At 46.8% G+C, this 24322-nt stretch overlaps 1 protein-coding gene across 1 annotated transcript in view; it reads right to left on the minus strand.

Annotated features, from left to right (window-relative positions):
- KLHDC8B (kelch domain containing 8B) overlaps positions 1-24322 on the minus strand; it is a 133828-nt gene that overhangs the window by 59093 nt on the left and 50413 nt on the right. Inside the window, exon 3 of the mRNA XM_075321463.1 lies at positions 6826-6990. Coding sequence (XP_075177578.1) covers positions 6826-6990 — 165 coding nt within the window. The remainder of the gene's footprint in view (positions 1-6825; positions 6991-24322) is intronic.

A 24322-nucleotide genomic window follows, 5' to 3' on the forward strand; every position in this document is an offset into this window, starting at 1 on the left:
ATATGGGTGGAAAAGACTGTGTTCTGGATCATTTCACCTTGGCCACATTGGACAAGCTCTTTTTGTTTAAAGGGTTCTGATGATGGGACCCCAACAATTACCCGAAACGTGTCAGAGAACCTAGAATTAATTTCCCTGCAGCGCCTCCAGAGGGAATAAGATGCATTGCACGGTTCTAATTAAAGACAATGGGCTACTTGGGTAATATAAAGACTTGGCAAGTCCTCCACTTGTTTGCAGTCACTCTTCACTTTGCATCATAGATGAACGTTGAGTAAAGGTGACTATTTACCCTTCTAATCCTCTGTCCCTAGGATAGACCGCCATACCCCCATGCCCTCAAAGCAGATTTACATGGACATAAAACCAATCTGACTTTACTGAAACAGAAATAGGCCTATTCTTGAAGAGTTAGGTCAATCATTTTACCCATTGGATCATTCTTCAAATTCACCTGTGCCAAATAATTGTGCTGTGTTCCCCTTAAAGGAGACTTTTTACTTTCCATAAATATGTAATTTTTTTTATTTACGTAAATCCCGCTATTCTCCTGAATCCAACGTTGTTTTTCCTTTGTTTCTACGCCTCTCCAATCCTGAGATACGGCCCTCTCTTTCTTGGAGGTATATCAAAGTGGGCGTGGTCTTCAACTTGTTTGTTTGCATTTTTTTGAGAATTACGCCCAGTATACAAGGAAAAAGGGGCCATATCTCAAGAACGGAGAGGCGCAGGAACAAAAGAAAAACAACGCCGGATTCAGGAGAACAGCGGCATTTATACCAGGTGAAAAAAAATACATGTATATGGAAAATGACAAGACCCCTTTAAGGGAGTTTCTTTGAAAACATACATTATCAGGTAAAAAAAAATAAAAATCACATATCATGGTGACCTGGACCTCTTTAAGAGCCTCCTTACAGTAAAAAAAAATTGGAAATGAGCATTTTTTTTCAGCTGTTCCTAGATGTTACAGATTTTTCATGAACTGTCACGGTTTCATTCATTTTTCCAGATGATATGGAAATATTCCCGTTCTTATCATGTTTTACATATTTTAAAATACAAAAAAAAAATAGATTAGTCTATAGATATTCTCAGCAATGCTATTCTGAACGCCCCCTGGGGCCTCGGGGATTCATCAGAGTGATGATGGAGGGGTCTACCTTATTTACAAGGTCACATCAACTATTAAAATCACCTTTAAAGTCAAATGAGATCCTTACATAATTCCTCCATTATCGACCAACTGAGTCCCATAGGGCGACATTCATGAATACATTACTCTATATATATACCGCATTATGCCACTAACGCTCAGAACGAGCGCGCCTATAAATGTGCCCTGCAATCATTCATTGCGATGAGGCCAGGGTGTACATTTACATGGACTGATTATGTGAATATAAGTGTATGTGTAATAATAGTAGGTGGAGGGGGGGTAATTTATACTTTTTTTCTACATGATTGATTAGTGTATGTGGATTAAAAATAAAAAAATATTTGAAATAGTCACAATTTTTTACTATTTATCGGACTGTGAATAAAATTAGTTTTTCCATTTTTTAAAGATGAAAACTGCTTTCGACAGCAATCAGATAATTCCATTGTCAATGAAATTAATAAACAGGCCATGTAACATGTGGATTTAAGAGGTCTTAGTAGCCGCTCTCCACTGTGACTAATAAGATTCAGTCCTCTTACCCTCTTTTTATTCAGAATTCCCTGATAATGTAGGCCTTCAAAGAAACCCCCTTAAAGGGGTCCTGTCATTTTCCTTACACATGTAGTTTTTTTCACCTGACGTAAATGCCGCTGTTCTCCTGAATCCGGCGCTGTTTTTCTTTCGTTTCTGCGCCTCTCATGTTCCTGAGATATGGCCGTCTCTTCTTTATATATAAAACTTGTCTTCTTAGCACACTGGGAGTGGTCTTCAACAGAATTCTAAAGACCACGCCTACTTTGATACAAAGACTATATCTATATACAGAGAAGAAGGTGCCATATCTCAGGAATGGAAAAGCGCAGGAACAAAAGAAAAATAATGCCGAATTCAGGAGAATTGTGTCATGGGACTGCCATGACAAAAAGTGGCCTCTCCTATTCTAGGGGTCAGAAGGTCGCAGCGCGTGGCTACATGCACGCTTGTGCTGGTTGGAGCTGCTTTACTTTCCTGTTAACCGTGCTTGTGCTGCAAAGGTTAAAGCTGTTCTTTTGTCTCCTAAGGCTTTCCATCCTGGCCTATCTCAGCTTCTCTGTTTTTTTTCCACTCCCCTCTGGTATAAATGCTCACCTCTTAGCCTGGGTAATTGCCAGTGATAGCATGCTATGCCTTGGTATCTGTGTGGTGCTGTGAGCTGTGGAAAGAAAAGTCGCTTTGGACTCGCTTCTGAAGATAGCTGCCTAGAAGTTTCTTTTACCTTTCTCTCTCTAATTCCCATTTGTGTCTTTATCGTAGAACAGGACTAGTGTTCCTGCTGCCCTGCGCACTAGTCAGGGCCGAGTTTAGGGTAAGTCAGGGGTAGAAAGCTGTTCTTTTGTCTCCTAAGACTTTCCATCCTAGCATATCTCAGCTGTTCTGTTTTTGCCACTCCCCTCTGGTATGGGTACTCAACTCTTAGCCTTGGTAATTGCCAGTGATAGCCTGCTATAGCGTGGTATCTGTGTGGTGGTGTGAGCTGTGGAAAGAAAATTGCTTTGGACTCGCTACTGAAGAAAGCTTCCTGGAAGTTTCTTTTACCTTTCTATAATTCCCATTTGTGTCTTTATCGTAGAACAGGACAAGTGTTTATGTTGCCCTGCGCACTAGTCAGGGCCGAGTTTAGGGTAAGTCAGGGGTAGGAAGCTGTTTTTTGTCTCCTAAGGTTTTCCTTCCTGGCCTCTCTCAGCTGTTCTGTTTTTTCCATTCCTCTCTGGTCTAATTGCTCACCTCTTAGCCTGGGTAATTGCCAGTGATAGCCTTTTATACCTTGGTATCTATGTGGTGGTGTGAGCCATGGAAAGAAAAGTCGCTTTGGACTCGCTTCAGAAAATAGCTGCCTGTAAGTTTCTTTTACCTTTCTCTGTCTAATTCCCATTTGTGTCTTTATCGTAGAACAGGACTAGTGTTCCTGTTGCCCTGCGCACTAGTCAGAGTCGAGTTTAGGGTAAACCAGGAGTAGGAAGCTGTTTTTTTTGTCTCCTAAGGCTTTCCATCCTGGCCTATCTCAGCTATTTTGTTTTTTTTCCACTCCCCTCTGGTATAAGTACTCACCTCTTTGCGTGGGTTATTGCCAGTGATAGCATGCTATACCTTGGTATCTGTTTGGTGGTGTGAGCCGTGGAAAGAAAAGTCGCTTTGGGTTCATTTCTGAACATAGGTGCCTGGGAGCTTCTTTTACCTCTGTCAGTCTAATTTCCATTTGTGTTTTTATCGTAGAGCAGGACTAGTGTTCCTGTTGCCCTGCACACTAGTCAGGACCAAGCTTAGTGTAAGTCAGAGTAGAAACACGATTGCTGTACGAGGTGAAAGAACCCGTTTAGGGACGTCAAGGAGCACAGGGTAAGTGTCAGGGGGTTGCCCTTCTTGTTTATCCCTAGTGGCAGTACTTCCCTTCCCTTCTGTCTCGTCATGCTCCATTTGGCTCCTTTGTGGAGTGTGACAAACAGCTGCATTTACACCAGGTAAATAAAATGTACATATTTCCACCAAATGACAGGTCCCCTTGAAATCCTATGTTATCAAGAAATATTCCCATAAGATTAGAATACTATGTAGTTGTCTTGTCAAAGCTGAACTAGTGGGCACACGGCCTCCACAAAGTGACCCACCCAGGACTGCCATGAGCTCAGAAAATGTTTACCCCATTACTTAAAAAGATGAATCTTTCTCTTTTTTTAAGAGTAAATTGTATCATGTGACCCATGCCGCCTGTGTTAACCAGCTAAGGGATATTTGGGGCCCCTAAATTAGAGTTGTCCAGGTTTGACTCCTACCTCCGCCTTCTCTAAAGCTGCGCCATCATCTGTCCTAGATCTAAAAACACGTGCCGATCATCATGCAGTTTCAATTTGTAAAAAATAAAACTCAGTGTGGCCCTTTAAATCTGCAGGTAGAGCACAGCTACTCATTTATTTTTGCAAACATGGAGGAAAGCGCGAAATCTCAGCTATTTCTCAAGATTTTCCCTGAAGACTCTGTACAGGCCGCTGCTGTTAGCGGTTTAACACCTCCACCCAGGAGACTGTTTAATTCTGACGTGAACCTTTAGACTGTAATTGGATGGAGCTTTGCTTCTTGGCCCCGAATTCTCTGTGGGACGCGGGGTGAGATTGGCCTTCAGCTTAGAGGAGAAGGAATTAGAAGAAATGAGCAGAAGAGCGTGATATGGCCCCGTAACTGAAACTCCGACAAAGTGCAGCTACTTATCCAGTGCTGCAGATCCCAGCTGTCTGCACCATCATACAACCCTCCACCGGGTGATTAGTGCCACCTACACCATCACCAGGATGGGGGAAGGAAGGAAGAAGGGAGGGAGGAAGTAGTGGAGGAAGGAAGGAAGGAAGGAAGAAGGAAAGAAAGGCAGAAAACACAGATGGAAGGAAGGAAGGAAGGAATGCAGGAAGGAAGGGAGGAAGGAATAAGGGAAGAAAAGACAGACGGAAGGGACGAAGGAAGGAAGGAAGGGAGGGAGGTAGGAATGGATGAAGGAAGAAGGGAAGAAAGGACAGATGGATGGGACGAGGAAGGAAGGCAGGAAGGGAGAGAGGAAAGAAGGAAGAAAGATGGGAAAAAAGGCAGAAAACACAGACGGAAGGCACGAAGGAAGGAATGCAGGAAGGAAGAGAGGGAGGGAGGAAGGAAGAAGGGAAGAAAGGACAAACGGAAGGGACGAAGGAAAGCAGGAAGGAAGGGAGGGAGGTAGGAAGAAGGGAAGAAAGGACAGATGAAAGAGACGAAAGAAGGCAGGAAGGAAGGGAGGGAGGGATGAAGGAAGAAGGGAAGAAAGGACAGATGGATGGGACGAAGGAAGGAAGGAAGGAAGAGAGGGAGGAAGGAAGAAGGGAAGAAAGGACAGACGGAAGGGACGAAGGAAGGCAGGAAGGAAGGGAGGTAGGTAGGAAGAAGGGAAGAAAGGACAGATGAAAGAGACGAAGGAAGGAAGGGAGGGAGGGATGAAGGAAGAAGGGAAGAAAGAACAGATGGATGGGACGAAGGAAGGAAGGCAGGAAGGGAGAGGAAGGAAGGAAGGAAGGAAGGAAGGAAGGAAGGAAGGAAGGAAGGAAGCAAGAAGTGAAGAAAGGACAGTCAGAAAGGATGAAGTGTAGCGCCCCTGAATACATCAGGGTGCTACAGGGAACTGCATCCTGCACCCTAGGGTGCAGGGCCTACCTCCCAATGGTTCCAGGTTCCCATCAACAGTGTCACTGACATCTGCACTACAAATCCCAACCACACCTCACACCAGGGCTGGACAGACACACCAGTGGGTTGGTCAAATTGGAGGATGGACGCCCAACTAGGGGTCAGGCAGACTGGTGGGAGGGCGGAGTCAGTTTGGAGTCAGCTCTGAAAGTGAGAGGGAGTTCAGTGATAGCCCTCAGAGAGTGAGGAGCAGGAGAGTTGGAGCTCCCAGGGAGGTGACAAGTTGGGTCGCAAACGGTGGTCCGGGAGCACAGGTGTCGGGGACCGATATTAGTAACACTGGACAGGAGTGTAACGGATGCAGTCTAGGAGGACTGTTGGCACCAGAAAGCCCAGCCACCTTACCGGTACCGAGCACGGCGGGGTACAGGACCCTAGGTCGGGGAGTAGCTTCAAGCAACCTGATAATTAACCTGTTGAGGATGGTCTCTTTATGAACTTTCCCCAAGAGCTCAGAGATTGGAGGAGTCAGCATAACGCGAGGGATAGGGTTCTCCAAAACACACAACCCACTGAAATCCCAAGTGCCAGCCACCAAGAGAACAGCTGCCACACACATGAGTAGCGGGGCCCCGAAAGCTTCAAGCCAAGGGGCCACAACTGTCAAACAATTGGTGCACGGAGGAAGGGCTCCGGACTTACCAAGTGACAATGGTGGGAGCGGGACCTGGACGGGCTCCCCCCGTAGAGACTGCGGTGCCTAGAGACTTTGGTTTACCATCTGTGTGTCTGCTTAATCCACCTGATCCAACCCAACGACTACCGCAGTGAGTAACCTGACCCCTGCACCCTGCTTCCCAAGGCCAAGCAAGCCACCCGTTCACCAAATCTCCACTATCCGGTGCCTTCCCTACTTGCGGAGGGACTGACATCTGGCTGCCCCACACCATCTACCCCGGTACTCCCATTGGCAGCAGCGGCATTCCCCTTTACCGCAACCCGCAGGTGGCGTCACGAACATTCATCCCCTGTAAATATCCCCTTACATTTGAAATGGCCGCAAGCCCCCGGGTCCGGAGACCCTCGAGCCACAGCAACCTCGGATCCGAGCAGTTTGACTGCTGCTGGGGAAGCACAGAAAGAAGAAAAGAAGGAAGGAAGACATGAAAGATGACTGGATAGATGTACAAACAGACGAATGGATTGAAAGATAGATATAAATAAAATAAAAGTAGCATTTTTTCATGCAAATATAGATGTAAAGCCCCCAAGGTTATCACTAAAATCTATTGCACATAAAAACTCAAAGAAATTGGGGTCAGCACGCCTCCCAAGTCAAATGAGGAAAAAGTCTTAAGGGACTTAATCAGACTTTGGCTGATTAAGTCCATTTTTTCTGACTTCAGAGGAGCGCTGACCCAATTTTTTTTAATATTTAGATAGATATATAATAATAATAATAATTGAGTATAACACTACCTTACCTAAGACATAGATTCTGTTTCCACGCAGAAAAGTGGAGGCTCCGTATCGTGGCGTGGGCATGGAGGGAAGTGGCACCCAGTTATCTTTAGCTGGCTCATAGAGTCTTACCAAGGCCTGAGGGGAGGTGTCCGCACCCATTCCTCCAAGTGCATAAATCTTCCCATCTGCAAGGCAGAAAAAATGAGTAAATTGATTGTTCTCCAACCCACCAGGACATATGACCCAAATTTCAATTTAGGAAAGATTCAACTACCATGTATTCAGGCTATAGTGGTCCAACCACTACCAATGATGAGAACTGGGGCCCCAAAACCACTTTGAGAATGATGTAGTAGTGAGCATGTGCAAACCCTGCCCAATGCACAGTCTATAGGAATGGTGGTTGCACGTGCTCACTACTGGTCCATTCACACAGAGGATTTGGGGGCACCAATTTTTGGGGTTGGTGGATCTCCCAATAGCCAGACCTCCACTGATTTATCATCTATCTTGTGCATAAGTAAAGTGATAAAATTCTGACTGCCTGCAGCCACCACTAGAGGGAGCACAGTACACCCCCCCCACTGAGCTCAATGGTCATTATGCATTTAGCCTCATTGTAGATATCGATATCAATGAAGAATATAAAAACGCATGATGTAATTAGTAATTAATTCTAATTATGTACATTGGGCTGTGACATTTTGATATTTTCCAGCACAATCTGTCTGACCATTCACATTGTAACATATTGTAATTTATTACCCTGCAGCCTCGGGAACACAATAGAGAATTCCTCTTGCCCCGGCGGCGTCTTTTTCGTGTGTTTGCAATTATGAAAGCTGTGGAAGCAGATATAATTAATGTTTTCTGCATCGTTACTGATAGCTGGAGTTCACCAATGGCCTCCGACTCATCCCAAGCGTCGAGCATTTCCCATTCACACTCCAGTTACCCCGGCTGAACGCGTTCATACAAGGAGAGAGCTGGGGCGAAAAATGATATTATTAGTTCAAATGGAAACTACAGACCAGGCGGTGAGCGATCACATCATCCACATGACCTACAACTCGCCGTGGTGCTATAGGCGGTGCAGAGGGGGAAGTGACACCTGAGCGTGGGTGCCTTGGGGTGTCCTAGGGATCCCCTGACACATAAGAAGACACGGCTTTTACTGTTCACGGTGTTGATTTGCCCAACTGCCCAAAATATTTGTGGAGAGTATAAGTAGGTAAAACCACTGGTCATCGACGAAATCAACCATCTGCGGTGATCCTAGTGGCACCCGGATGTCACGACATGGACTTGGGGAAGGTCCGGTGTGAGCCAAAACACACAACAAGGGGTATATCACAACAACCAAGGGGTACACTTAACACTAGAAGTCCCAGAAATTTCGAGCTCCATAGGGTTCCAATGGTAGAAATGTTAAATGGCCCCTCTCTGGGACTTCTAGTGTTAAACAACGAAGGGTCTTAGGCCCCCCTCCACTTACCTGCTGCTGTATACTGCAGTCCTAGCCAGTCCCTATACAAGTTACTCACCTGTCACTGAGCAGGAACCTGAAGCCCTGAAAAGAACCTATAATAGTCCCTGGCTAGGGAGTAGGCAGGTAAGGGACGCTAGCCCCATCACTGCACTGAAACAACACACCAAGGAAGGAAGACAGACAGGGTGGAACACAACAACAGACTGCTGCAGTCAGAACCAAGAATGCAGACACACCGCAACTTCAACAGAGGGTTTCAGCAGCTCCTTCCACCTCCAGGCCCAGCATCCAAATGGCAAAGAGAATAACTGGCACCCTCTTCTGGTAGCAGAGGGTATATAAAGGACTGTGAGTGGTCCTTACAAGGATGGTCTAGTAACCTATTTATCTGTTCCCGGCCCTCAACACCCTCTATAGTATTGTATTAAAGGGATTGTCTCATTAAAGGCAAATTGGCCACCAAACCAATTAGCAACAAGGCCCCCTAATGTCCCATTTGCTCTAATAGGGCACATGGTCGGGGGTTGTCTTCATGAGGTTTACGTCTTTAATCTCCTTTGAGCTTACATGTGCCTCCTTCCTTACCGGATTCTGATATTGATCATGGCACCCTTTCTTCTGGGTAGGTCACAAAGGTTCTTCCTGAGGCTTCGGCCCACCTTCCAAATAACGACTGTTGGCTATTATGCCCTGCTCATCCACATTCATCACCAAGGCTTTGCGCATCGTTACGGATGAGGAGGTAGCAAACTGGATCTGATCGGGAAAGTCAACAACTCAAAGGGGATGTCCACTCCAGGCTATTATATTAAAAATGAGCCCATTAGGGTATAAAAGCAAAAATGAACAGATCAATAACCATACCCCCCGCTGCTCCTCCGCCGGTGGCCTCGCTTCCTCTTACATGACCATGAGCCATGTAGTAGCCACTGATGGTCTGCAGCCTTGAAGTTCTGTCCGAGCCAGTAGAGTGGCCATTTCTTCAGACTCTGATTACTTCCATAGACATTAGAGGGCGATCATGTCACGCTAGATATGGGAAAATACTGAGCAAACTGCGAAAAGGGAGAGGAGAGAAAGGGAAACACTGTTTCTAGGGGAGGGGGAGATGGTGACCCCTGATAAAACCTTCTGCTGGCCTCGGGCTTCCCCGACGTCCCTAGATAGGTTCTGCAGCTATGCGCCGAGCATGATACCTGGCCCTGGCTGACCCTGAACTGGGCCCCAGGTAATGAATGGGTCGGATGAGCGCTAGTCAACCCCACTAAGTCCTAAAGGACACACATGGAAAACAAACAGGGGAAAGCAGACAAAAACAACTTATCTCCAAGATGACTTAGGGAGAAAGCAGCAACATACAACAACATTTCTCCAGATGATTATAGGCCAACTGCTTGCTATCCGGACCGTATAGAAACTAGCTCTTTCACCAGCAGCATATCAAGGGGAAAGCAGGCATATAAAGACACAGAGGATGAGGGATAATGATCAACAGCTGAAAGGAAAAGATCTCTGCAGGGCACTAAAGGGGAAAGAGTAAACCCTAACAGAGAAGACACCCAAAACTCCATTCACACCACAGAGGAAAGGATGGAATATCAAAGAGCAGTTTGTTCAGCCAAACAAAGAGACCTTCTACAGCCGGACACCACAGGGTTATCTATCAATCGTGACAGATCCTGCAGGAATCAGTAGGATTGGACATTAATTATCTAACAGAGCCAATGGGTTGTGTTGCTGTCACCGATGCATTGTCTGTTACTATTGACTTTTTGTAAGGGAAAAAAATCCCCCCAAAATAGAAAAAGAGTGAATTCAAAAACCCAAAATATGAGACAGATCATATCTATTTTTTGGAAAGGGTTTTCATTGTAAAAGTGGGTATCTATTGTTCATTAATGGGTGCGTGTACTTTTGCAACCATTCATTACTCGGAAGCATCTAAATACAGACTGAAACAAACTTGCAAACAATTTGCGATAAAAGAAAATTATCTCCCAATTTTGTGTACACAGCTCCTATGCAGATCAATGGTGACCCAGTGTAGTCACGTGTTACTTTGTGAGCTAAACACCACTGGAACTCAAAATTAGTAAGATTTGTTTTATGAGAGCCCGGGAAATTATTGCCGCACACACGCCTTGTGGTATACCAAAAGTTTCTGCTTTATTACATCATGTGACCAGTTTATATAGTATCCCAAACAAAGAATAACTCCTCAGGACTATGCACCAATAAGAGCCACAGGGGTATGTATATAAATGTGAAACTTTTGTTAGTTGAACACTGTGAAACAGTGTTAGTTGAGCCCTTTGACATCATTAATTTATAAGACAAGTTGGTTTCTATAAGAACAAAATTGATTGTATTCTCTCACAACTGTCTCCCCTCTTCTTGTTAACCAACAAGACAAAGAAGTAACATCTGCAGGTTCCGACTACAAGGCTTTGTTTGTAGTCTGTCACCATGGAGACACAACTTTTATAGAAGCTGTCAACATAAAACGGTAGGGCATTTGTGGTTAAACTTTGGAGAAATAAGACAGACTAGTTGCAAAAGTCTACATACCCATTAATTAAGTGTAAAAATTGCTTTCTCACTTGACATTCTGTTCTGGAAAATCCAATAATTAACTTCAGAAGGATCGATGGCGGGTGACGGGTGATAGGAGGTTGGATCTATCCCCCGTACTGCAGAATTCCCGTTATTACGACGCAGCAGCAATGATCGAAATTCATTGCAGGCCTTTACTATATAATTGTCGTCTCGGGGGAACGAGGATTTGTTAATTATTTGTGATAAGTGGTGACAATACATCGGTGATATCTCCCCTCCAGGTTCCCGCGGCCTGGATATCTCCGGTTCTGTCACGGCCAGGTACGCAGCCCAACTTCAAACTAATTACACGTCGGACTTTTCTTCGGCTGCCAACGATTGTGACGGTTTTACCTGTGGGAAATATGCGACAGACGAGGCCTCTGTGTGCTATGTAAATTTCTAGAAATCGCTGCGAGGATGGGGAAAAAAAATAAAATACAGGAAAAAAAGGAGACAAGAAAGTTCTTAATTAAAATTGATTTTGTGGCAGCTGCCCCGGAGATAAGCGGCGCGCGGGATGTAATATTGTTTGGCTCCTTTGAAGTGCGTTTTCAACAATGGGTCGTCTGTAAATGACGGCTTAAATGGCAGATATTGATGATGTGTGGCAGTCCTGCGCACAAAACCTGCGGCGTTCCAGGCTTCTATTCTCAGAAGTGCTTGGTGAATAATGCATTGTGATGTAAAGATGTAGCAGAGCTCAGGTTGTAGTTTTTGTACTGATTATTGTGATATTGGTTTGGATTATTTGTTTTGTTTTTGTTTTATATAGGACTGCAGGTAAATCAATTTAAAGAAAAAAATCCTTTTCGTGGTAAGCTCCCCCTAGTGGTGGCTGAAGGAATACTAAGTACTGCTCACCTCTTCAGGATCTAGTGCAGGGTGCTCTGTGGATCAGGTTGCCAATACAACCCGGAGCGCACTGCGGACATCATGCTCCAGGTTTTATAGGCTGGCTGAGGCTGATTCTTAATTTCCACATACACTTGACAAACCCAGCTCTACTTAACCATTGGATTCTCTGCTGGCCAGTTTTATCTTGGTGTTATAACAAACTTAGCTCTGCTATATTGCTGAATCCAGTCTTTTATACTGCTCTATGACAAACTCAGCTTTGCTATATGGATAAGTTTACACTGCTGAATCACTGCATTGAACTCTGTGACAAACTCTCCAGTACTATATCGAGTTTGTTCCTCTGTAATATTGCTGTATACTCTGCATTAAGCTCTGTTGCAAACTCAGCTCTGCCATCACACTGCCAGTTCTGCCCTGAACTCTGTGACTTAAGGCGGCGATACACGGTACGATATATTTAACGATATGTCGCGGGGGCACGTCGTTAGTGACACACATCCGCCATCGTTTGACATATCGTAGTGTGTGACAGCTACGAGCGACTGTGAACGAGCAAAAATATTCACCTTATCGTTGACACGTCGTTCATTTTCAAAATATCAGTCACATTCTTGGACGCAGGTTGTTCATCGTTCCTGAGGCAGCACACATCACTCCGTGTGACACCCCGGGAACAACAAACACAGCTTACCTGCATCCCGCCGGCAATGCGGAAGGAAGGAGGTGGGCGGGATGTTACGTCCCGCTCATCTCCGCCCCTCCGCTTCGATTGGGCGGACGCTGTGACGCTGAACGTCCCTCCCCCTTCAGGAAGTGGATGTTCGCCGCCCACAGCGAGGTCGTTCGGGAGGTTACCGACTTTGTGCGCCACGGGTAACAAATTGCCCGTGACGCACAAACGACGGGGGCGGGTGCGATCGCTTACACAGCACTACTATATCACTGAGATTACTTGATTGTAATGTCGCGGGTGGGGAGGGGATGCTGCGCACACCCACTGCTCGGGTCCGGCTGCTGCTGCTGCTCGCTCAGTCGGTGGCTCGAGCGGTGGGCCGGATCCCGGGGACTCGAGCGGCGCTCCTCGCCCGTGAGTGAAAGGGGGGTGGTTTGGTTTAGGGATATTGTCCATGACGCCACCCACGGTTGTGGTGAGGTTGTGACACCACCGCTGCTCTGGACGGGGATCCCGGGAGCGATGACAGGGAGCAGCTTGGATGTTGTTTCTCCCCTCCGTGGGTAGGGGGGTTGGTCGTCCCGGGGCCCGGGTGAGGGTTAGGGATAGCAGGCGGGTTACGGGGCCTGGTGAGGTGCAGGGTCGCGGGGGCAGTGCGGCGCCGCACGGCACGGTGGTACTCACTCAGCCAATGATGAATGCAAAGTCTCCGGTACAACAAACGGCTGGTTGGACGGGTCCCACAGACAGCTGCGGTAGTTCTCCTGGTAGGTTGGCGGTGACTGCCTTTCCCTGCACCTGTGTTGTGTTCACGGTTCCAATGGCTTCCCACCGGTAATCCGCTCCCCAGCTTGGATGGATGCTGAGGGAGCCCCTTTTGCCCGCAGGCTCTGGCCCTGGGAACTGTAGCCTTGGCGGTGACTGTGTTTCCCTTCACGGTTTGAGCTGTTGCCTTCCATCGGGTCTTGACTGCTGGGAAACCCCGGAGGTTCCCTTCGCTAACGGATTTGATCGGTTTTACGGCGACTCCTAGCCTGGTCGAGGTCCGTAAGCCCTGCCGAATGGTGCTGGCTTCTCTTCGCTCCCCGATCCGGTACCGGGGGGCCACCGTCCGTCCCCGGTCCTTACGGTTCACTTCAATCAGCCTCTCCTGCAGACGGTCACCACCGTCTGTCAACCTTGCTGTATGTGCCCGGGCCACGCACCCGGACACGGTCAGTCTCCTCTACTACCATTTCACTCCTCCAACTCCAAAACTCAAAACTAATCTGACTCCTTTTCCCGCCTCCAGGACTGTGAACTCCTCGGTGGGCGGGGCCAACCGCCTGGCCCACCCCCTGGTGTGGACATCAGCCCCTGGAGGGAGACAACAAGGATTTTTGTTTGACTTCGGTGTGCCTAGCCGGGGTGTGGGGTGTGTTGTTGTAGTACCTGTGACGTCCTGGCTTGTCCAGGGCGCCACAGTAACACTGCAGCACACTGTGCATTAAGCTCTGTGGCAAACTCAGCTCTGTATTCCCACTGCCAGTTCTGCGTTGAACTCTGTGACTTAAGGCCGCTTTACACGCTGCGATATCGGTCCCGATATCGCTAGTGTGCGTTCCCGCCCCCATCGGTTTTTCGACACGGGCAAATCGCTGCCCGTGGCGCACAACATCGCCCAGACCTGTCACACATACTTATACCTGCCTAGAGACGTTGCTGTCACCGGCGAACCGCCTCCTTTCTAAGGGAACAGTTCCTTCAGCGTCACAGTGACATCACAGCAGCATCACTGAACCGTCGCCCAATAGAAGCGGAGGGGCGGAGATGAGACGTAACATCCCGCCCACGCCTTCCTTCCTCATTGTGGCCGGGAGGCAGGTAAGGAGATGTTCCTCGTTCATGCGGTGTCACACGGAGCGATGTGTGCTGCCGCAGGAACGATGAACAACTTCGTTACTGCTGCAGCAGGGATATTTGAGAATGGACCCTCATGTCACCGATGAGCGATTTTGCACATTTTTGCGACGATGCAAAATCGCTCATAGGTGTCACATGCAACGGCATCGCTAATGCGGCCGGATGTGCATCACAAATTCCGTGACCCCAACGACTTCGCATTAGCGATGTCGCAGCGTGTAAAGTCCGCTTAACATGACACTGCTATATCGCTGAGATTACTCTGCTGTAACACTGCAGCTGACGCTGTATTAAGCTCCGTGGCAAACTCAGCTCTGCCATCCCACTGCCAGTTCTGCACTGAACTCTGTGACTGACACAGCTGTTATATTTGTGAGTCTACTCTTCCATAGTGCTCCTGGCTCTGCATTTATCCTCTGGTCCAGTCCTGCCACAGAGCCTCCTATGCAGCTCTACTATACCAACTCCTCATCCCTGTGTGCACTAAAACTCTGCCGCCTTAACTTCAGTTATCCTTTCCCATGGATCCTCCTGTTGCCATCCACCACTACAGCCTCCATTGTTGTTACTGGACCTCCCTGCTGCACCGCCACACCTGTCCGTGCTGCTTTACAGAAACTCATCTGGACCAATGGCTTCGAGAATCCACCTTCCAAGGTGAGACATAACGAGGCTGATCCCAGAGGCAGTTTTGTGCATAATGAGGTACATAAATGAAGGATGTGTTCATTGCATAAATATACGGGGTGTGTATATTTTTTAAACTGGATGCATTAAAAAATGGAGCACCTCTGCAAACAGAGTTCTGCTCCTTCAGTTATGTACCATAATTATATACACAACTACTATTTTGTCTATATATTTAAAATGCCAAACCTAGAGGGTGTATATATTTTTACATCAGTTGTTTTAATACTCTATTGCCTCTAGAGAGAAATGAAGCCGCTTTGCAACCAGTTTCGATGGAGAATCTTCTGTGTTTACAGCTACTGTGTCTCCATGGTAACAGACTACAAACATTCCGTGTAGTCTGATTCTACATTCATGTGTTACACCATTCCTTCTGCCTCCTCTTTCTGATAACCAACCGACAGTAGAAAAGGCAGATGGAAATGAGTAAAGCTGCCCATACAGTAGAGGGGCTAGCTCTCCTGACCCCCCATACACATAGCTGTGAGAGTTCAGGTGTTTTCTATGGGGAGAGAGGAGAAAGACGCTGCCAGATCCTAGAAGAGGCTTAAAGGATCCACTCGACTCTTCTCTCTCTCAACATCATCTGTTGGAGGAGAGTCAGGAGTCCCTCATAATCATCAAATTGTTGACCGGTTCCACCAATATCAATGAATTTGGACAGATTTTTTCAACAGATGATGTTAGGGAATGTCTGGGGTCCCCCATATATGAAGGCAGGTTTGGCCGATTTTAGTCTAATGAGCATGGGGCCTTGAGACATGTCTGAAGGCTCAAAATGCACACTAGATTTGCTAGCCACATAAATCAGCATAGGAGCTGTATACACAAAACGGATGGGAGAGTGATGTAAAATTGCTACTTTCTGTGTTTTAGTTGCATCTGAGCTCTAAAAACACAATAGTAAAAGCCTGTGAATACATATGCACAGAACGCGTTCTTTATTATACCGCACTGAGCTCCCGGTGGGACCCCCCCCCTCATTGCAGGTAGCTGCAGTTATGAAGTTGGCCACGTCTCCAGCGCCCGCGCCTCCGCACAGCTGCATTATGTCCTGCAGTACGCGCTCTGCTGCCTCAGCATTTCTGTAAATTACCGCGGCTCCGGTTATCGAGCAGCATGGTAATGAGAACATTCATCTCTCGTCCTCGCCATTCGCGAGCAGCTGCTGCTGCTGCTCGCTTAGTCGGTGGCTCGAGCGGTGGGCCGGATCCCGGGGACTCGAGCGGCGCTCCTCGCCCGTGAGTGAAAGGGGGGTGGTTTGGTTTAGAGATATTGTCCATGACACCACCCACGGTTGTGGTGAGGTTGTGACACCACCGCTGCTCTGGACGGGGATCCCGGGAGCGATGACAGGGAGCAGCTTGGATGTTGTTTCTCCCCTCCGTGGGTAGGGGGGTTGGTCGTCCCGGGGCCCGGGTGAGGGTTAGGGATAGCAGGTGGGTTACGGGGCCTGGTGAGGTGCAGGGTCGCAGGGGCAGCACGGCGCCGCACGGCACGGTGGTACTCACTCAGCCAATGATGAATGCAAAGTCTCCGGTACAACAAACAGCTGGTTGGACGGGTCCCACAGACAGCTGCGGTAGTTCTCCCGGTAGGTTGGCGGTGACTGCCTTTCCCTGCACCTGTGTTGTGTTCACGGTTCCAATGGCTTCCCACCAGTAATCCGCTCCCCATCTTGGATGGATGCTGAGGGAGCCCCTTTTGCCCGCAGGCTCTGGCCCTGGGAACTGTAGCCTTGGCGGTGACTGTGTTTCCCTTCACGGTTTGAGCTGTTGCCTTCCATCGGGTCTTGACTGCTGGGAAACCCCGGAGGTTCCCTTCGCTAACGGATTTGATCGGTTTTACGGCGACTCCTAGCCTGGTCGAGGTCCGTAAGCCCTGCCGAATGGTGCTGGCTTCTCTTCGCTCCCCGATCCGGTACCGGCGGGCCACCGTCCGTCCCCGGTCCTTACGGTTCACTTCAATCAGCCTCTCCTGCAGACGGTCACCACCGTCTGTCAACCTTGCTGTATGTGCCCGGGCCACGCACCCGGACACGGTCAGTCTCCTCTACTACTACTTCACTCCTTCAACTCCAAAACTCAAAACTAATCTGACTCCTTTTCCCTCCTCCAGGACTGTGAACTCCTCGGTGGGCGGGGCCAACCGCCTGGCCCACCCCCTGGTGTGGACATCAGCCCCTGGAGGGAGGCAACAAGGATTTTTGTTTGACTTCGGTGTGCCTAGCCGGGGTGTGGGGTGTGTTGTTGTAGTACCTGTGACGTCCTGGCTTGTCCAGGGCGCCACAGTAACACTGCAGCACACTGTGCATTAAGCTCTGTGGCAAACTCAGCTCTGTATTCCCACTGCCAGTTCTGCGTTGAACTTTGTGACTTAAGGCCGCTTTACACGCTGCGATATCGGTCCCGATATCGCTAGTGTGCGTTCCCGCCCCCATCGGTTTTTCGACACGGGCAAATCGCTGCCCGTGGCGCACAACATCGCCCAGACCTGTCACACATACTTATACCTGCCTAGAGACGTTGCTGTCACCGGCGAACCGCCTCCTTTCTAAGGGAACGGTTCGTTCAGCGTCACAGTGACGTCACAGCAGCATCACTGAACCGTCGCCCAATAGAAGCGGAGGGGCGGAGATGAGACGTAACATCCCGCCCACCGCCTTCCTTCCTCATTGTGGCCGGGAGGCAGGTAAGGAGATGTTCCTCGTTCATGCGGTGTCACACGGAGCGATGTGTGCTGCCGCAGGAACGATGAACAACTTCGTTACTGCTGCAGCAGCGATATTTGAGAATGGACCCTCATGTCACCGATGAGCGATTTTGCACATTTTTGCGACGATGCAAAATCGCTCATAGGTGTCACATGCAACGGCATCGCTAATGCGGCCGGATGTGCATCACAAATTCCGTGACCCCAACGACTTCGCATTAGCGATGTCGCAGCGTGTAAAGTCCGCTTAACATGACACTGCTATATCGCTGAGATTACTCTGCTGTAACACTGCAGCAGACGCTGTATTAAGCTCCGTGGCAAACTCAGCTCTGCCATCCCACTGCCAGTTCTGCACTGAACTCTGTGACTGACACAGCTGTTATATTTGTGAGTCTACTCTTCCATAGTGCTCCTGGCTCTGCATTTATCCTCTGGTCCAGTCCTGCCACAGAGCCTCCTATGTAGCTCTACTATACCAACTCCTCATCCCTGTGTGCACTAAAACTCTGCCGCCTTAACTTCAGTTATCCTTTCCCATGGATCCTCCTGTTGCCATCCACCACTACAGCCTCCATTGTTGTTACTGGACCTCCCTGCTGCACCGCCACACCTGTCCGTGCTGCTTTACAGAAACTCATCTGGACCAATGGCTTCGAGAATCCACCTTCCAAGGTGAGACATAACGAGGCTGATCCCAGAGGCAGTTTTGTGCATAATGAGGTACATAAATGAAGGATGTGTTCATTGCATAAATATACGGGGTGTGTATATTTTTTAAACTGGATGCATTAAAAAATGGAGCACCTCTGCAAACAGAGTTCCATTTAGACCACGGTGCCATCATCGATGTTAAGGTGTCTGGATCAGGTCCAGAAGCCTCAACTTACATCTCTGACCCAGAACTTCTCCTTCAGTTATGTACCATAATTATATACACAACTACTATTTTGTCTATATATTTAAAATGCCAAACCTAAAGAGTGTGTATATTTTTACATCAGTTGTTTTAATGCTCTATTGCCTCTAGAGAGAAATGAAGCAGCTTTGCAACCAGTTTTGAAGGAGAATCTTCTGTGTTTACAGCTACTGTGTCTCCATGGTAACAGACTACAAACATTCCGTGTAGTCTGATTCTACATTCATGTGTTACACCATTCCTTCTGCCTCCTCTTTCTGATAACCAACCGACAGTAGAAAAGGCAGATGGAAATGAGTAAAGCTGCCCATACAGTAGAGGGGCTACCTCTCCCGACCCCCCATACACATACTGTAGCTGTGAGAGTTCAGGTGTTTTCTATGGGGAGAGAGGAGAAAGACGCTGCCAGATCCTAGAAGAGGCTTAAAGGATCCACTCGACTCTTCTCTCTCTCAACATCATCTGTTGGAGGAGAGTCAGGAGTCCCTCATAATCATCAAATTGTTGACCGGTTCCACCAATATCAATGAATTTGGACAGATTTTTTCAACAGATGATGTTAGGGAATGTCTGGGGTCCCCCATATATGAAGGCAGGTTTGGCCGATTTTAGTCTAATGAGCATGGGGCCTTGAGACATGTCTGAAGGCTCAAAATGCACACTAGATTTGCTAGCCACATAAATCAGCATAGGAGCTGTATACACAAAACGGATGGGAGAGTGATGTAAAATTGCTACTTTCCGTATTTTAGGTGCATCTGAGCTCTAAAAACACTATAGTAAAAGTCTGAATACATATGCACAGAACACAATCTTTATTATACCGCACTGAGCTCCCGGTGGGACACCCCCCCCTCATTGCAGGTAGCTGCAGTTATGAAGTTGGCCGCGTCTCCAGCGCCCGCGCCTCCGCACAGCTGCATTATGTCCTGCAGTACGCGCTCTGCTGCCTCAGCATTTCTGTAAATTACCGCGGCTCCGGTTATCGAGCAGCATGGTAATGAGAACATTCATCTCTCGTCCTCGCCATTCGCGAGGACTTCACAGTTTTACGAGAAAAAGTTGATTGTCCACGCCCTGTTAATTTCACATTGTCAGAGAGAGGAGACGGAAGCCATTACTGCGCTCTGCCCTGTGCGGGCGATACCTGGCGAATATCCGCAGATAACATTTACCTGCCGGGGATTGGATTAAGCGTAATGTCAGGGCTGGCACTCAGCGGCATCGACCAGAGCACTATCCAATTTAATATTTAATGGGCTAAACAAAATGTAATTGTGCATTGTCAAGTGAAGAAGGACGGACGATATCACCTTCAGATGACATTCAATTATGTATGGTCTGAAAGATAGAGGGATAGATAGATAGATAGATAGATAGAGGGATAGATAGATAGATAGATAGATAGATAGATAGATAGAGGGATAGATAGATAGATAGATAGATAGAGGGATAGATAGATAGATAGATAGAGGGATAGATAGATAGATAGATAGATAGATAGATAGAGGGATAGATAGATAGATAGATAGATAGATAGATAGATAGATAGATAGAGGGATAGATAGATGGATAGATAGATAGATAGATAGAGGGATAGATAGATAGATAGATAGATAGAGGGATAGATAGATAGATAGATAGATAGATAGATAGATAGATAGATAGATAGATAGATAGATAGATAGATAGATAGAGGGATAGATAGATAGATAGATAGATAGATAGATAGATAGATAGATAGATAGATAGATAGATAGATAGATAGATAGATAGATAGAGGTATAGATAGATAGAGGGATAGATAGATAGAGGGATAGATAGATAGATAGATAGATAGATAGATAGATAGATAGATAGATAGATAGATAGATAGATAGAGGGATATATGGATAGATAGAGGGATAGATAGATAGATAGATAGATAGATAGATAGATAGATAGATAGATAGAGGGATAGATAGATAGAGGGATAGATAGATAGATAGATAGATAGATAGAGGGATAGATAGATAGATAGATAGATAGATAGATAGAGGGATAGATAGATAGAGGGATAGATAGATAGATAGATAGAGGGATAGATAGATAGATAGATAGATAGATAGATAGATAGATAGATAGATAGAGGGATAGATAGATAGATAGATAGATAGATAGAGGGATAGATAGATAGAGGGATAGATAGATAGAGGGATAGATAGATAGAGGGATAGATAGAGATATGGATAGAAAGAGGGCTGGATGACTAGAGGGATCGATGGATAGCAATACTCGTACATGCATAGATAGGTGGATAGATGGATGGATGGATAGAGGGATGAATGGGTGAATTTGATAGATGGATAGAGGGATGGATAAATAGATGGATAGATTGATTGATGGATAGCGAGAGGGATGGATTTGATAGAAGGATGGATAGAAGGATGGATGGATGGATAGAGGGATGGATAGATGATAGAGAGAGGGATAGATAGATAGATAGATAGAGGGATAGATAGATAGATAGATAGATAGAGGGATAGATAGAGGGATAGATAGATAGATAGATAGATAGATAGATAGATAGATAGATAGCTATTGTATGTGGATGACACTAGGACTGTTCCCTCCACACTGGACACTCCTAGACGGTGGAGAGTAGATCGCTCATTATCTGGGAGACATGATACATGAAGAATCTCTGTCGCCCGGACGGTCCGGATTTGTAACTTTGCCTCCCCCCTTTCATCCGCACATAAATACTACAAACACAACAGAAGATGGGATCTAATTTAATCACTTGTTTCCCTGGAGACGCCATGGCAACGTAACTATGCATTAAACGTTCCAGAACACTTCATCTTTCCTGTACAGGGGATTCACGTAATGGAGGACATTATTTTCGCAGCATTGCATAACACAGGTCCGATCACATATTATACGAAGGTCTGATGTAGAAATCCCAATATATAAATTCTGTGAAGGCTCCAAAAAGTGTCTATGTCTAGAAGACCCCACATGTCCATGCAATATACACAGGATACTGACTGAAATAGGAATGGTGTAATGCCTCATTTGTCCTGCAGGGGCGCTGTAGGAGATTCCAACAGTTACTGTCAGGCTTTAGTGAAGTTAAAGATGATTGGTGCGGTCCCGGCATTAGGACAAACTATAAACAGCCCAAAAGTAATGAATTGTCTGAAGTGGACAACCCCTTTAAGGAAAGAATTCACAGAAAATTCCAACCACAAGTCACGAGAATAGGTACCCAACTTTGAGCGCCAGTAAAAGAGACATGGAAGCACGTACGCAGCTTTCTCCGTTTACTTGCTCCGCACATGACCCTACATTATGCCTACAATGGATTCCACCTGCAGAGGGCGCCATCCCGGTGTAAGGCGACTCTTATAATCAAGGAGGGTTTCACAAAGTCATGTGTGAGCTTCACATTAGCTCTTTAAAGACAAAATGTACAGTGACGAAATAAACCATACAAAGGGGCTTTGGTAGCAATACCCATTTTAAAGAGTCCCCATTACTTTTCATAAATATATAACTTTTTGTTTACCTGGTGTAAATGCCACTGTTCTCCTGAATCCGGCATTGTGTTTCTTTTGTTCCTGCGCCTCTCCGTTCCTGAGATATGGCCTCCTCTTTCCTGTTTATAAATCTATCCTTTTAGGCAAGTGGGCGTGGTCCTCAACAAGGCACACAGAGAAGGAAGATAAGGATCACACCCACTTGGCTAACAAAACAAGATTTGTAAACAGGGAAGAAGGGGCCATATCTCAGGAACGGTGAGGAGCAGGAAAAAAAGAAAAACATCACTGGATTCAGGAGAACAGCGGCATTTACACCAGAGGAAAACATTACATCTTTCATGATAGTCACAGATGCTCTTTAAAGGGACCTCCTGACATGACTGTTGCACTAAATACATGTATTCCCAAAAATAATTTTAGAGTGTCTTTTCTTAGAACTCTATATGATGCTCCTTTGATACTCCACTTGGAAATGTATAAATGATTTGTCAATTAGTGGCTATTAATTGGGGGGGGTGAGGTTATCTTTTTACAGTCTGACTGTCACGGCTGTGTCTCTGCATTATGAAACTAGTGACAGATTCAGGCTAGAGAGTCATTTCCATCCAAGGCTCTCAATATTAAATGTATTTCCTTTCGCAGTCGTAGGATTATTCCTTTCCAGCAAGCATTCTCATTACCTTCCCAGGTGTTTGTGGTTTGGATCACTCCCAATCCCTATATATACCCTCTACTCCCTGTAGAGGGCGCTGGTTATACGGAATCCTCAGTCTGAGACTTGGCCTGGAGGTGGAAGGAGCTGTTGGAACCTGTCTGTTGGGGTGTAGGCTGTAGTCCTGGTGCCTGACTGCAGCCAAAAACTTGTAGTTTATCTTTTGTTGATTCCCCCATTTGTCTTCCTTCCCTGGTGTGTTGTTTCAGTGCGGCGGTGGGACTAGTGATCCTTACCTACCCACTCACTAGCCAATAGGGTCTCTCAGGGCTTCAGGTTCCTGCTAGTCAACAGGTGAGGAACCTGTAAAGGAACTGGCTAGGAGTGCAGTACAGGTAAGTGAAGGAGGTGTCCATCTTCCCTCTCACTAGCGCTAGGGCCCACTGTTATTAAAGTGCCCCTGGTGTACCCCTTGTTTGTCGTGGTGAAACCCCTGTTTGTTGTGTGCCTTTCCTCTCGCTGGACCTTCCCCAAGTACATGCATAACACTGACACTATCCAATTAGTGCTAATAGTATTTGACTGTAGGGGTAGGGGGGGGCACACCTGTCTGATGAGGGGAATAGTAAGACTTATGTGATGCTCGACATTACATGGCATAGTGTCAGAGTCACTAGGTGGTGCTAGATACTACTTGCGTGCAGTGTGAACGGAAAGGTAGTCAAACAAGCCAGGATCAGGGACCAAGAGGACAAGACAGGACACAGAGCAGGCAGAGATGAGCTCAAGATACAGGCCGAGGGTCAGGATTCCAGGAGGTTACATATAGGATATAGTCGGAGGTCAGAAGCCAGGAGGTAACAACAAAGTCAGGAGGGCAGGCAGAGCAGAGTCAACTACAGTCCAGGGTCAAGAAGCTAAGATCAGATAACTTTACACAAACGGAAGCCAAGAGCACTTACTGTGGAACCAGGAAATACGACTGGCGACGTGTCGGACAAGCATGCTCCCTAATGAAGCACAGCAATCATCTGAAACGAGGAGCATGTGAGAGAGCGCCTCCCAACAACAGCGTAGGACCCAGTGCTAAGAAACGACCCGTCCACAGGAGCTCAAGACAAACAGCAGAACATCTAAGCCTGCAAAACGCTCTGCAGGAGAGCATGGCAGAACATAACAGAGCACAAGATGCTCTGCACATTGGAACCCTGACAACTTAGTTGTTAATTGTATGTTCTCCCCGTGTTTGCGTGGGTTTCCTCAGGATACTCCGGTTTCCTCCCACATTCCAAAAAACATACTCATAGGGAACCTAGATTGTGAGCCCCAATGGGGACAGTGTTGCTAATGTATGTAAAGCGCTGTGGAATTAACAGCGCTATATAAATGAATAATTATTATTATTAATTTAATAATAAATATTCATGAGGAATAACAGAACAGAACAATGGAGAGATCTAAGGGAAGATGGTGGTGTTCCCCTTTAAAATAGGCATTCAT

The sequence above is a fragment of the Anomaloglossus baeobatrachus genome, chromosome 8, assembly GCF_048569485.1.
Source record: "Anomaloglossus baeobatrachus isolate aAnoBae1 chromosome 8, aAnoBae1.hap1, whole genome shotgun sequence".
NCBI classification, from domain to species: Eukaryota; Metazoa; Chordata; class Amphibia; order Anura; family Aromobatidae; genus Anomaloglossus; species Anomaloglossus baeobatrachus.